This window comes from Gavialis gangeticus, unplaced genomic scaffold, assembly GCF_001723915.1.
Source record: "Gavialis gangeticus isolate Ggan-Ray unplaced genomic scaffold, GavGan_comp1, whole genome shotgun sequence".
Taxonomy (NCBI): Eukaryota; Metazoa; Chordata; order Crocodylia; family Gavialidae; genus Gavialis; species Gavialis gangeticus.
The window spans coordinates 83,759,923-83,775,326 of NW_017729025.1; the positions used below are offsets into that span (position 1 = coordinate 83,759,923).

The 15,404-nt window shown below is 46.4% G+C and overlaps 1 protein-coding gene across 1 annotated transcript in view; it reads left to right on the plus strand.

Annotated features, from left to right (window-relative positions):
- Positions 1-15,404, plus strand: part of TYRO3 (TYRO3 protein tyrosine kinase) — a 99,270-nt gene that overhangs the window by 15,381 nt on the left and 68,485 nt on the right. The window contains exons 5-7 of the mRNA XM_019519935.1: positions 1,944-2,030; positions 5,372-5,487; positions 9,928-10,105. Of these exons, the coding sequence (XP_019375480.1) occupies positions 1,944-2,030; positions 5,372-5,487; positions 9,928-10,105 (381 nt within the window). The remainder of the gene's footprint in view (positions 1-1,943; positions 2,031-5,371; positions 5,488-9,927; positions 10,106-15,404) is intronic.

A 15,404-nucleotide genomic window follows, 5' to 3' on the forward strand; every position in this document is an offset into this window, starting at 1 on the left:
CCCCCCCCCCCCCCAGCACGTGAAAATGCTCCATGAGGCTAGCTCTTCCTGGTCTAAGCTGATGTTGCTCTGAGCATTAGACCTAAGAAACAATGTTGTTAGCTAGTGGAAAGCCCATTCCTACTATCCTTCTGCAGAATCCTGGGGTGGTGGCCAACTGAGGTGTGCTCTCATTCTAGGGATTCAACCCCTGCCAGGCAGAGAGGTGCTTAGATCTAAAATAGTGAGTGGTCTGTCATGTTTATCTTGTCCTTTTCAAACCAGGAGGAGGATTAAGGAACATAAATCCTCTGGACTGGAAATTCAGCCAGCAGTTACTTAGAAAATACCACATTCTGGTAGTCCCTGGGCTTTGCCTGTTGGTCTTGCCTTTGAAACAGCAAACAGCTTTCAAGGCATGAAGCTGCATATCTTGATAATGAATGGTCACGGTGCCTGTTAGAACAGGCTGAGTTTTGGGGGCAGGGAGGGTGAGGGAATGAGCTTGGTTTGGCAGAAGAAAGTATGGAATTAGTAAAAATAATAATTATTAAAGCAGTAACTAACTAAAACAAATGTCTTGATCTAAGCAAACAATTGGCCCCTGGCTGATGTGGGGAGCAGATTGCTGTGTTGGGAAAGCAGGGCTGCCAAGCAAGCATTTGGGTGGGGGGAGGAAGGGAATCTGGGTTCACAAGGTCTGTTGTAAACTCCTGGGGCAAAGATGATTTGTTTCTCTGCCTACTACAATCTGGGCACTACTGCACTCTGAATAATAGCAATACTGCCTGGTCAGTTGCCAGCTGGAATGCTTTTCTCAGTGGTTAGGTGGGATAAGTGGAAGATATTAAAATGCTTCGCTCTTTTATTCCCTGCAGTCTCTTCTTTCTTCCACCTCCTCTCCTCCACCCCTCCTGCTTTTCATTCTCTGTCAATTTCAGTCCTGCTGAAGATGAGTCAGATGCAGCGAAGGCAGGCACGGTGCAAGCTACTCGCTGTACACAGCTTGGAGAAAGCATCTCCCACCTAACCTGCAAGCACAGCTGCCATTTCAATTATTGGCCTGTCTTGAACAGAGCCCTATAGAGCAGACTAAGGGCAAGCATAGTGATGGCAAGTGCTGGATTTTCTTCTCCAGGTGACTTTGCCAGTGCATCTCAAACCTGATTAATTTGGAAACGTTGATCTTGGGCTTCTCAGAGTTGTCTGTCAACAACAGTCCTACAGTATGCTTTGGCTTTGGGATGCAGAGGCCTGACCCTGCCATGCCCTGTCCATCATCTAGTGACTTGTATCCATGCGAGCTGGGTGTCAGTACTTCTGTTCTGCTTCACTAGCATTTCATGTCCACTTCACCCTTATTTTGCATTGTTGTGTGTGGCTATTCAGGGTGAAGGGCAAGGGGCAACCTGTCTGTAGGCTGGAAGCACCAAACCCTGTTTCCTTGTGACTTAAACTAGATTTGTAGCCTGTTTGCAGTGCATTGGATTTTTGGATTTCAGTTGTGCCCAGAGCTCTTGATGAGCATCAGGTATCTGCTGCAATAGGCAGGGAGTAAACACATGGGTAAACATAGGCCTTGCACACACAACTCACAATCAGTGAGTGCAGCTAACAATCAAAGGGAAGCAGGGGCAGGAGGCTGAGGTTAGTAATAACAAAACGGCAGGCATGAGGAGAGAGCTCCTGGCTTCACACTACTGCTTCCAGCTTCTCTTGCTTTTGGTGTTCTGTGTAAAACACCAGTGGGGGGGCTCCTGTACAAGCCCACATGGTCTTCATTTTATACAAAGCAAATGACATGTTAATTACACACAAAAAAATCCACTTGCATCCAGTTCAGGTCCAGTTGCATGTATGGTATGAGTTGGATGTCAAACATAATTGAAATTCTGCTGGAGGTTGAAGCAGGATTATATAGCCATTTGTGTTTCTTTGTTTTTCTTTCCTTGGCCAATCTCCAGGTATTAATCAAAGCGCAGTTTTCTCCTGCGAAGCCCACAATGTAAAGGGACTGTCTTCATCCCGGACAGCCACTGTCCAAATTAAAGGTGAGAGAACTGGGTGAAAGAGTGGCTGGGGGAGTTCCATTTTGGGGAGGGGATGAAGGGGTGATGTTGACTTCACGGGCTGTCTTCAAGTTGCCTTAGAGCTGTGCTGGTTACAGCTCTGAGCTAATGAAACAATGCACTGTGCTATAATGGCTTCTCACTGTTTGATATGCAGGCCCATATCCCTGCAGTGAAATTGGCAATTGAAAACAAACCACAGCTGAGTCAGGAATGGAAACATGGTGTAAAATAACAGATTTTCCTTAAAAATGAGAGAGTCAAGGCAGCAGAATCGTTCATTAAAGATATGGCTGGATGTAATCTAAAAGTGTAACAAGAGAAATCTTCCCTTCCCAGAGACAGATGTGTCTTTGGAGCTGGAGAGACCTTTCCCTCCTTTTTGCAATGTACTGGCATCTCATTAGACACTGGAAGGAGAGAGGGAAAGAGATCACTAGGGGCCATTAAAATGCACAGATTGACAATGCTTTTATGGATTTTTGTGTTTGGTACCCTTTAAAATCTCATTTTAAATGAATGATTTCTAGGCCTTCCATAAACAAACATTCCTCTGAGTCCCTGAGCCTTTGTCATGTTCTCCCTTCAGCCAAATAACTGAAACGAGAGAGAGAGATAATCGCATATCTCCTCCCCCCCACACCTTCCTCTGAGGGCATCTTTGTGTTTGACATTTTATTTTTTTAATTGTATGTTAACAACACAATATATAACTTGATTTTTTTAAATTCTGGCCTAGCCACATCATGCACATTTGTTCACAGCTAGGGCTAAATGCAATTGGGAACAAACAGCTGTGTCTAACCAGAATTTACTATCATGCTGGTTAATGTGTTAAAATTTAATAGCCAAGTTTAGACTGACACTTCATGGGTTATGTTTTCCTTTATGGTGACCTCCCTCAATGCAACTGCCTCTTCTGCTGTTATGTATAACATAATTCAAAAACATTTGGTGCTGTCACCCAAAAACCTTGTTTATACATGGAAATTAGCTGTTGCAGAATAGCTCCCCCAGCGGCCACTTTTATTTTGGGATATGAGTGCCTTTTTCCTACTTGGTTTAACTCACAAATCTGTTGCCCTTTTAAATTCATGCTGTATCTTAATCTGAAATATATTTAATGTATAGACAAGCTAAATAAAGAACGGACTCCTTTTTCAGTAAACTGAACATAAAGAAGCAGGCTGACTTCAAGGATAAAAGTTTTCATATATTTTGTAATAATTGCATTTAGTTGATCTTCTCAAACTATTTCACAATCAGACAGCAACACATGAATCTCTCCAGCCCCCCTGGGAGGTGATCGTTTGTAGACACAGGAAGGGAGGCACCAAGAGATTCAGGGGCTCACCAGATGTCACAAAATTTGCTGCACTGCAGGGGAAAGGACCCAAGCTTTCATATTCCCAATCACGTACTGTAGCCTCTTGTATTCCATTCCTCAAAAATATGTTGAAAGGAATAGTTATAAAGTGAGGGAAGCTTGCTTGTTAACAAATGATCCATGCTGCTGATCTGGCTCTGCTCCCATTTAAGTAAAGGGTGAAACTTCTGATGGCTTCAGACAGAGCAGAACGTGTAGGAAATGCATATTTAGGTCTTGATCCAATAGATATGTGTTCTTTCTCTGAAGCATGTGAGTAATCCCATTGACTTTAAAGAAGCTGCTTGTGTAAGGAAAGCTAGGTACGTTTATGGATCAGGTCTTGCTGTTTCACAGATATATGGGGCCTCTGGGTCTCTAATTTATTACTGACTCTTCTTCTATGTCTCCATGGACAAACATTTTTTGATGGGACAATTACAAACTGTTAAAATCTCCTCCCCCTCCTGTTTCATTGTTGTGGTTCGTTATGCACTCCCAGTGATGCCCACAATGTGCTGGATACATTCCAAAAGAAAATTACTATTATTGTAGCTCCCACAGGCACCAATCAAGTTTAAAGACTCATTGTTCTAGGCACTCTAAAACCACACAATAAGAGGGTATGTCTTCACTGTAGTTAACTTATCTTAACATTCAGCTTTTTCTTTTCCCACTGGTGTTGCACTCAGTAATGTGACACTAACATTTCTGGGGTTCTGTCCCATAGTTCTTCATGACACAGTAAATTGAGTCACTGAATTTTTTTTCAGGGATTTTTGGGGAGGACGTTTGTCCCTTTCTGGTCTGAAAGGGGACTGTGGGAAGACTTCGGGTGGGAGGTCTTACTGTGCTTGAGTAGCGCTAGCCTGCATTCATACTATATAGTGAGCATGTTCACAATTGGCAGTCTGTGCTCGCTAGAGCTAGAGCCTGTATCCCTTGATGAACCTGCCGTCTTGAAGCAGTATCTTGCTGGAGTTAAAGATTTTTGCATGTAGCAAGAACTTGAGTTAGAGGCAACATTTGAGTTATAATCTTAGCTCACTTTGCAGTGAAAACAAACCCACAGACATTTATTTCCCCAAGGAGCTTATAGCCTAAATTGTAAAGACAGACAAAAGCTAGGACACAAAAAGTTACTATCTTGTTACATGGAAACCAAGGCACAGCACTTAAGTGATTTATTCATGTAGGAAGTCCATAGAAAGGAGACCTGTGTTCATTTCTCAGCCTAAATACCAACCTAATGTCAACCTCAAAGCCCCTGTTCTGTTAAGAAAGCACAGTTCCTGCCCTGGGACCTCGTAACACTGGTAGGATGATGAAGACTTGCTTAATGCCACCTTCTCTCATAGCCTTCAGTGTAGGAGTTGTACAGATGGACAGGACCTAACTGGAATGTGCTGCAGTCTTAACTATTTTCACCTGAGAAATGACCTCTAGAGAGCAGCTGCAGCCAAGCGTAAGTTAGAGCAGACTTCAGGCTGCTTTTACTAATGTGCATGGTTGAACTGACTTCTGGGAGCACAAAGAACATTGTAGGTATAAAGGTGATTTAAAACTACCTTCCTCCTCTCACCACTGAATGCAGTCCAGGAGAAATGGAGAATCTGGGCTTTAAACTGAAATATATCTCTTGTTCCATGGACTCTCAGGCCTTTGAAACATGACACATTAGACCACTCTTCCATATAAAGGTCAATTCAGAGAGATCGTTGTTTAAGAGAACAAAGTAGAAGATTATTTTAAGGAAGAATCCCTGTCAAGCAGGCATTATAAGTTTCCATTGGCAACAATCAGGGACTATCTCCAAAGGCCTGCTTTGGTTTGGCTTCATTACAGTTCATGGCTTCATTGAGTTTAAGATCCAAGCTCCAAATTTCCTGTATGTGCATATCTGCTCAGTTCTGTGTGTATTAAAGAGTTTTCCCCTTCCTCCCTGCTTTTCTTGTAGCAATGCCTCTCCCACCTATCAATGTGACGGTAACCCAAGTCACCAGTTACAATGCCAGCATTACGTGGGTTCCAGGATTTGATGGTCGCTCTCCCCTTCACTCTTGTACTGTTCAGGTATGGCCTTCGAGACTCCCTGCCCTGTATGAACAGTGGGATTTCTCTGATCTGTCTCATTGCTAGGCCTTCTCTCAGATATTTGTAGGCCTTAATTTTACAATGTGGGAGCCTAAAGGAGAGAACTGAAGTTCCATTTAGACACCTAGAGAAGTACCCGATTTTTCAGGGATGATGATAGCTCTAGTTGAGCTGAGCGAAATATCTGTGTGCTCAATACCTCTGAAAATCAGACTGTGTCTTTAGTAACCTAATTAAAACTCCAGGTGCTTAACTTCAGGCAAAATATAACCTTAGACCTCTGCTACACTTTACATATATTACACTGTTAACTGGTTAATCGCGCAATAAATTTAGACCAGCCATACGTGCACAGATTTTATTACACCATAAAAATGACTATCCAGCCATAAAAGCCAACCAGCTACAAAATTAGTGCTTGAAAATGTGCCAGAACTGTAGCTGGTTTCTATCCAGCTTTAACTTGAACGTTAGGGCTGTGCAAAGCTTCGGTATTTGATTAAATTCAGAGGAGATTTGGCCCAATTCAGTGGTCAAATCTCTGAATCTGAATCAAATCGGGAGACCCATTAAAAGGTCTGAATCAAATTGGAAGTCTCCAGATTGATTCGGAGAGATTTGCAGATTCGGAAGGCTTGCAGCAAACAGAACCTGAGAAGAGGGAGGGGGATGGGGTGATCTTCCTTATATGGAAAAGGCACAGCTTGAGGTTCACTTTCACAGAAAACCCTGCACCTATCTTGAAACTTGGCATGCTTCATGCCCTCAGAAGGGGCTACCATCCCTGCTGTTTTCATCCGAATCTGCAAAGAAATGACAGTTATAGGTATTTTAGTGACTCTCCATTATAGTCTATGGCTGAACCTCCGAATATGAATCGGCCAAATTAAATTGGGACAGTGATTCGAATCACAGAATCAAATCACTGTCCCTCCGAGTCAGCTAAATCCAAAGTGAAGACTTGCTGTTTTGCACAGGCCTATTGAACATGTCGCAGGGCCCCTAGTGTTACATGCTTTGTTTGGAAGCTGGATCACAGAGTTAGTGACAGTGAGCCAAGCAGAGTGAAGCAATGATTCCTACAACAGACCAGGCCTGTGCAACTAGACGTGGTCTTTCACTGAGTGGTTTGTAACAACTTTGAATGTTGGGCAGTGTTCACACACGGGCCCCTTGGCTCCCCTCCCTGATTACAGCATTGAGGTGAGCTTCAGGGGATCCCCTTTGTGATGCTGACAGCTGGTACTGGAGGAGAGAGGGGTGATTAGAAGCACAATGATGAACCAAAGCACCAGTGCAGCACAAGCTAACCTGCTTTCTCTTGGGGAGAGGGATGGGAAGGAGGAGAGCTCATGCTCTGATGTTTATTTCCCAAATAAAAGCAAGCATTGTCTTGTGAGGTTTATTTTAACCCCCTGGTGGAAGGGAGTATCAGGATACAGTTGATCATTCTCATCTTGGGCAGTGTTTTGTGTTGGCTGCTGTTCTTGTTTATGAACCAAAATGAATTTCTTCCTCCACTCACAGTGCTGAGTTGGCCCCAGTTGGTACAGCCTATTCTTCCTGGCTTGCATGCTCATCAGCCTCAACAATGCTAATCTCTCTGGGTTGTGAGCTCCTCCTCTCCGTTTTGGAGTGGGAGAGCTAGAGAGAGCGCAGAATCAAAGCAGCTCAGATTCCATCCACTCAGCAGTCTCTAGCTGCTTTTCTAAGCCTTGCAGACCGTTCTCTCCGTGCTGGGAGAATGGAGTCCCCGTGCTTGAATCTTGGATCAGATGAACTCAACAATAAGACTCCATTTACAGAAAAGTGCTAGACCAAGGGAGCTGAGCTTCCTGCTGTGGTTTTGGCACCAGAAATATTATGTTTCATCCTTCCCTGTCTCCCTGTCCCCGTGGCTCTGATTCTTGTAAGAGCCATTGACCCACATTTCCATGTGAAAATGCAGTCTCTGGCCCCCAGTGAGTGAATGGTTGTACTTCTACTAGGAGGGGTACAGAAGGATGGAGTTGTTGGTTCTTGTTTGTTTGGCATGTTATGGGTCAATGCACCATTGGCTCAGACAGGGGGCTGCTCACATGAAGAGGCTAAAATGTTGCTCATCTCATTCCTTTCAGCACTGGAAGTATTCAGAGGGTGGGGGTGGGGAATGAATGTAGGTTCTTTGCCTCCCCTCGGGAAGTAGAAGAGAAGCCTAACCAGAATGGCAGAACTGTACAGTAAAACAAAGTGATAGTTTCCACCTGGGTTAGGATGACACTGATTGACAATAAGAGCAATGTGTTTGTCTATTATAGACTGTACACAAGTCAAGATTCCTTTGTTTTAGTAGCTAAGCAAATTTATAGTCCGAAGTGTGTGTGTGTGTGTGTGTGTGTGTGTGTTGGGATGGGGAGCAGTTGTTAATGAAAATAAAGTTAGCAAATACAGTTTCACCTTTATCAGAATGTCTAGGTTCTGTTCCCATCTTTTTAAATTGTTTTGACCCTGGGAGCTACCCAGTGGATTCCTCTAGGGGTGCACTGATAAAGATTTTTTTTGAGCAATACCGGTGGCCAATTATTAACCAGCCATATCAGCCAATACTGATCCAGTAAGCAACATGCAGCATAGTGGCCTTAAGAACAGCATCCAGCTGGTAAGTCTGTGGTGGGGAAGGGGCATGCGGGGGCATGTCAAGGCCCCCCACAGTGAGGGAGAGAGAGGGGCAGTGGCAGGGGCAGGCACTGCCCAGCCAGTGTAGGTCATGGGATGGAGCCGCGGGCGGCTTGTCCTGGTAGTTGGAGAGAGGGGGTGGCTCCCTGCTGCTGTGCACAGCCATGGGGGAGGCATGGGGGCATGTGCCCCCCAGATTTGTACACGGGACAAGGGCAGGCTGCCCACTGTGGGCTCAGAGCCAGGGACTGTGTCAGCCTCTTCCTGGTGGGGGGGAGCTGGGCTGGGGCTGCATTTGCAGTGGGCAGAGGTGGGGAGGGCAGCAGCAGCGTTGGGAGGGGGAGCTACAGGGAATTTTGGGGTGACTAGCCCCTGCTCCCAGCATTGCTGCTGCTACCCACCCTGAGTGCAGCTCTAGCCCAGCCCCCAACCAGGAAGAGGCTGGTGCAGCCCCTGGCTCCAAGCCCACAATGGGCACCCCACCCTCACCCTGCGCATGAATCTGGGGGCATGTGTCCCCCTCTCCCCCAGATGAGCTGCCTGCATCTGTGTCCCATGCCCCGGCCCCACCCCAGCTCCCTTCCTCCTGTGGGGCCTTGATTTGCCCCTTCCCTGCTACAGACTTACTGGCTGGACTCTGCTCTCCAAGCTGCTAGGCTGCATTCCTGGCTGTGTGCATGCTGCCATTGTGCACACGCACACAGCGTTTATCAGTGACACTATCAGCTACATTGGCCAAAAAAAGCCAATTTCAGATGCTGTAAATTTTCCTTTTAACTGTGCCAATCAAATATGGACCGATATATTGGTGCACCTCTAGATTCTTGCTATCGTCAGGTCGGAAGAGAGGCTGTGTTTGCTTAGGAAAGGGACACTGTCAGATGAAATCTAAACCAAAATTCAGGTTTTGTACAAATGCATGTTTTAAAAAAGTGTGACCAATGGAAACGATGCCAAGTTTCTTTTTCTTTTTAATTCTAGTCAAGAGAGTTGCACAATTAAAGCAGACACCTGCCTCTGAGATGTTTGCAATCTGCCCCCCAGTGGCATTATGCTAGATAAGAGGTTTCAAACTTTTTCTTATTGCATACCCCCTTCCAGATTTACCAGCTTCCTATGGACCCCTACCAGCATACATTTTATATTTTAACCCCTTAAATGCCAATTATTATTATGAAAATTAAACCCTCCATTATGCAATTTCTCCTGCATATCCCCCAGAGATGTATTGCATACCCCCAGGGGTACATGTACCACAGTTTGGGAATCGTTGTGCTAGATCAAGAAATCTTGAAGGTGGGGTATTGATTAGGAACTGACAATAGCCAGAAGTGAAGCTGATCTGTTTTCATTATCTTAACTTTCTTCATTTATCTGAGCTAATGGATAGAATTCATGGCATCAAGAAAATTTAAGATTTGTATAATTCTTTGTACTGCTAGCAATCTAATGCGTTTGTAATATAGCCTCCAGACTTTAGAATATTTTACCTATGTTCTCAGCTGGTGTAAAATAATTGTAGTAGCATTGGAGTCAATGAAACTCTGCCATATTAAATTAAATAAGGACATGGCTCATGAATTTAAATTTGGCAGTGTTCCTTTTAAATATACTGTGCTGCTGATTCAGCATCTGTTGCTGCCAGATCCTAAATAGGATCAGATATTGACCATTTGTGTAAATTGCACCCTCTTCTATTACACAGACTGGCTTGTCACACTGGTTATCCTAATATACATCTACTTGCTTTCCCTCTTGAAACAGGTGGCAGAGTCCCATGATGATCAAGACATCTCAACAGAAGTAATTCCTGTCCCTTCATTTGCCTACGGTTTACAAGGATTACAGCATTCCACCAATTACAGTGTTCGTGTACTGTGCACCAATGAAATGGGCAGCTCCCCTTTCACAGACTGGGTTTATTTTCAGACTCTGGGGTTGGGTAAGCAAATATCAGGAAAAGCAAAAATTATAGTTTTACTGTATAACAAATTGGTCCTGAAAGCTCAGAAAGAACCATTAGCACTCTTCACTGAACACCTTGTTAATTCAGAAATGCAAGGAACCTATAAATTATTAGTTTGCTTGCTGCATTGAAGGTCTCCTACCATCTTGCTCTCATTTGTCTTGAGGGACATGTCTTCATGGGATCACTGCTGAAAGAACAGCCCTTCTCATTTCTCGCATCTGCTCCAGTGCACTAAGGATTGGCTGCTAGGCAGCTCAGGGCCAAGCCCAGGTTCTCTGTATTGGGAGAGCCAGAGTGCAGGCCTGGAGTGCTTGGGGCTGCTTCAGAGCTCTTGAGGCCACTCCTGAACCACCTGCCCTACCTTCTGCTATTCACTAGTGCACCAGAAGGGGGGAGAAAGGTGGGTGGAGCTTATTTTCTCAGCTATGGTGCAAGCGTTTGTGGGTTAGCTGTACAGACATACCCAAAGTGAATCATGCTATTGTCAGAAAAGTGACTGTAAAGTGATGTCTTGGCGGTTCCGACTTAAACTCATTCAGTAATTTGTTTACAGATCAAATTTGCTCAATGTGCAAGTCAAGCAGTAAAAGTTATAAACTCCAAAATCACCCTTGTGACTCATTTTTGGTGTCATTTTGTTGACTTAAACGGAGTGATATCAGGGATGAATTTGGCACATTTGTTCTTCCTCTTGCATCATCTCTGGGAGGAAAAAACCTGCTGCTGGAATATGGCTGACACCACTAATGATACATTACACGGAATAGAATCTGATTCACTCTTCAATAATTGCATTCGCCTGGTAGGCCTAACAGACATACTGACTTTTTTGAAGGTCTTTTATGGTAGTGGAAAATGTAAGGGGCCCCCAAAGTTAGTTTATTGGACTTCCGTATGAATGGACCTGGGCCTCGGTGTTTTCACGAGATCTGTGTGGGTCTTGCAAATGAGTAGAGCTATTTAAAGGATTTCATAGACATCAGGGCTGGAAGGGACCTTGGAAGATCATTGAGTCCAGCCCCCTGCCACAGGGGCAGGAAGTCAGCTGGGGTCATAAGATCCCGGCAAGATAAATTTCTCTTGAAGGTGTTCAGTGTGGGTGCTTGAACCAGCCCCGATGGCAGGATATTCCAGACCTTGGGGGCTCAGACAGTAAAGAAATTCTACCTTATGTCCAGCCTGAAACGGTCTTGCTGGAGTTTATAACTGTTCAACCTTGTCATCCCTTGGAGTGCTCTGGTGAACAATTGTTCCCCCAGATCCTGGTGAATATCCCTGGTAAGCTTATAGGTGGCCACCAGATCACCCCAAGCCTGCGCTTTTCCAGGCTGAAGAGTTCCACAGCTCTCAGCCTGTCATCATAAGGGGTTTTTCTGACCTCTGATCATGCATGTGTCTCTTCTCTAGACTCTCTCAAGCTTCTCCACATCCTTTTTGAATTGTGGAGCCCAAAACTGGACTCAGTACTCCAGCTGCAGCCTCACCAAGGCTGAGTACAACAAGAAAATGATGTCCTGGGATTTACTTAAGAAGCATCTATGGATGCAAGCCAGTGTTTTGCTCACTTTACTAGCTGCAGCATCACATTGAAGGCTCATGTTCATTTTGGGGTCAATCATGACCCCCTTTCATCTGTAGTGCTAACCAGTGTAGCACTGCCGAGCCTATAAGGACGCTGCAGGTTTTTCCTCCCAAGGTGGAGAACGTTGCATTTTTCAGTGTTAAACACCATCAGGTTCTCATCTGCTCATTTCCTGAGCCTGTTGAGGTCAGCCTGGATCACCCTCCTGTCCTCAGGTGTGGATGCTTTACCCCAGAGTTTGGTATCGTCAGCGAGCTTGGCCAGTCCGCTTCTGACACCAGTGTCCACATCATTAATGAAGATGTTGAACAATACAGGTCCAAGGACAGAGCCTTGTGGGACCCCACTGGTCACAGGACACCATGATGATTGACTTCCATCAACCACCACCCTCTGGGTCCGACCATGGAGCCAATTTCCCAGCCAGCGGATTGTTGTGGACCCGAGGCCGTAGTTGGCCAGTTTTGCCAAGGGGTGATCATGGGATGCTAGATCGAAGGCTCTTTTGAAGTCAAGATATATGACATCAATCTCCTCTCCCTTGTCCAGGTGATAGGTCACCTGGTCATAGAAGGAAATGAGATTGGTCAAGCAAGATCTACCCACAACAAACCCATCCTGGGTATCCCTCAGGATATTGCTGTCAGCTAGTCTGTTGAGGATGGCCTCCTTGATAATCTTTTTCCAAGACCTTGCCCAGGATAGAGGTCAGGCTGATGGGCCTGTAGCTTGCTGGATCCACTCTCCTCCCTTTCCTGAAGATAGGCTCCACATTGGCCTTCTTCCAGTCTTCGGGCACTACACCAAGAGTGCCAGAAGTTCTCGAAGATCCATGCCAGAGGCTCGGCTATGATGCTAGCCAGCTCCCTGAGTACCCTGGGGTGTAGATTGTCAGGGCCAGCTGACTTGAAGGTGTCCAGCCTCTCAAGGTGTTCCTTCATGAGGTCAGCATTGATGGAGGGCAGGGAATCTCCCTCCCCAGGGCCTCCCTGTCCAGTAATGGGCATGGGTGTCCTGTGGAACTGACGAAAGACCGATGCAAAGTACCCATTTAATAGGTTGGCTTTTTCTTGGGTGTCAGGTGTCCCATCTGGTTTTGCAGGGGTCCAATGTTGCCCTTGCTTTTCGCCAGCTCCCCACATATCTAAAAAAGGACTTTTTATTGTCCTTGATACTTGTAGCTAGTTGGAGTTCCATCGCAGCCTTGGCTTTCCTGGTTCACTCCCTGCAGGTCCAGACCAGTGCAGAGTATTCCTCCATGGAGTTGGATCCAGTTCTCCATCCTTTGTAGGTCTTTCTTTTTTTAGACACAGTAGGTCTGCTAGTTCCCTGCAGAGCCAAGGGGGCTGCTGAGCCCTTTTGCTGCCTTTCCTCTGAGACAGAATAGCCTGAGCTTGTGCATCGAGGATCGCTCCCTTGAGGAACCATGCTTCCTGAACTCCCCTTCCCTTAGGGTTGTGGTCCTTTAGGGCCTCACCAACAGACCTCCTGAGCTTGTCAAAGTCAGCTTTCCTAAAGTCAAGGACTTCTGTATTGCTGGCTGACTTGCCAGCTTTATGGCGGATGATGAAGATGATCAGTTCGTGGTCACTGTCACCCAGCGTCCCATCTATTGTTAGGTCGCTGATTAGGTCGTCCCCAGTTGGCAGTACCAGATCAAGCAGCGCTTTACCTTTCGTTGGCCTGTAGACTTCTTGAGTCAGATAGAGGTCATCCACGCATGAAAGGAACTTTGGGTGGGAGGTCTGTAGTAGACTCTCACCATTGTGTCCCCTGAGTCGTGTTCCCCACTGATTTTAACCCAGAGGGGCTCCAGCCATCCACCCTGGGCACCAATTTTGGCTTGCAGGGACATGGAGCTCTCCTTGACATAGAGAGCTACACCTCCACCCCTTTTGTCTACTCGATCTCTCCTGTATAGGGTATAGCCATCTATACCCGTGGCCCAGTCATGGGTGGAGTCCCACCAGGTCTCCATTAACCCTATGACCTTGTAATTATTTGTGTTAAGCAGGAGGACAAGTTCCTCCTGCTTATTCCCCATGCTCCTGGCATTTGTGTACAGGCAGGCAAGTGTCCCCTTGGGAGCCCTTGCCTTGCCCACAGATTGGGACAAGGGTGGGCTCCCTTAAGTCCCTAGGCCCGCTAGCTTTGCAAGAGTTGCTCTGGTGGCCATCAGTGGCAGTAGTCTCCTCTTCCCCCTGCAGGCTTAGTTTAAAGCCCAGTGGAGCAGGTCAGCCAGTCTGGCTGAGAAGAGCCTCTTCCCCAGTGGAGAGAGGTGGAGGCCGTCCCTTCCCAGCAGCTTGCTGCCTCTCTCACCAAAGAGCAGGCTGTGGTCATGGAAGCTGAAGCCTTCCCAATAACACCAGTGCCGCAGTCTTTAGTTCACTACCTGGATCCTCCTCTGCCTCCTCAACCCATAGCCCAAGACTGGGAGGATCAAAGAAAACACCACCTGCACCCCCAGGCCCTTTAGCCCCGCTCCCAAATCCTTGTAGCACCTCATGACCTGGCTGGGAGCGCTCCGAGCTGTGTCATTGGTGCCCACGTGGATGAGGAGCATGGGATAGTGGTCAGTGGGCTGGAGGAGTTTAGGGATCTTCTCTGCAATATCTCGGATGCGGGCTCCTGGAAGCAGCAGACTTCCTGGGATAAGGAGTCGGAGCGGCAGATTGCCCCCTCAGTCCCCCTCAGGCTGTAGTCTCCCACGACAAACACTTTGTGTTTTGTCACAGTAGAGCCTGTGTTGCCTGTGGGATGGTGAGTTCACCCTCTGCTTCCTCTGTAGGAGTGAGCGGCAGGAGCAAATGTCAGCTTGCCCAGTGGAAGAACTAGAAACAAACCCTCTTGCACCCTAGACTCACCTCTTGTATGTTTCCATGGAAGGGGTGATCTGGGCATATGAGTATACTGTTGAGTATACGGCTCAATACAGTATGAATATGAGTCAGCAGTGTGATGCTGTAGCCAGTAGGCCAAATAATACTCTGATACGCATCAATCAGTGCATCTCCAGCAAAGCCAAGGAGGTGATTCTTCCACTGTACTCAGCACGGGTGAGAGTACAGCTGGAGTACTGCGTCCAGTTCTGGGCGCCACACTTTAACAAGGACATGGACAAGCTTGAGAGAGTCCAAAGAAGAGCCACCCATATGATCTGAGTCTTACACAGCAAGTCATATTAGGAAAGGCTGAGGGATCTGGGACTCTTCAGTCTGAAGAAAAGAAGGCTGAGAGGGGACCTGGTAGCAGCTTACCATTACACTGGGGGAGTACATCAAGGGGTCGGTGAGCAGCTGTTCACCAGGGCACCCGAGGGGAAAACTAGGAGTAATGGCCACAAACTCCTGGAAGACCATTTCAGGTTCAATATCAGGAAAAACTTCTTCAGGGTCAGGATGCCCAGACTGTGGAATAAGTTCCCTCCGGAGGTGATGCAGTCACCTACCCTGGAAATCTTCAGGAGGAGACTAGACACGTGCCTTGCTGGGGTCACGTGACCCCCAGTTATCTTTCCTGCTTGGTGCAGGGGGGTGGACCTGATTATCTTCCAAGGTCCCTTCTGGCCTTACAATCTATGAATTTATGGTTCCCATGGGTGCAACGGGTGTTTATCTGTGTAGAATGATTAACTCGCTATCCTCCATTTTTAGCTCCAAGCAGTATCCCACAAAATGTCCATGTCATCCA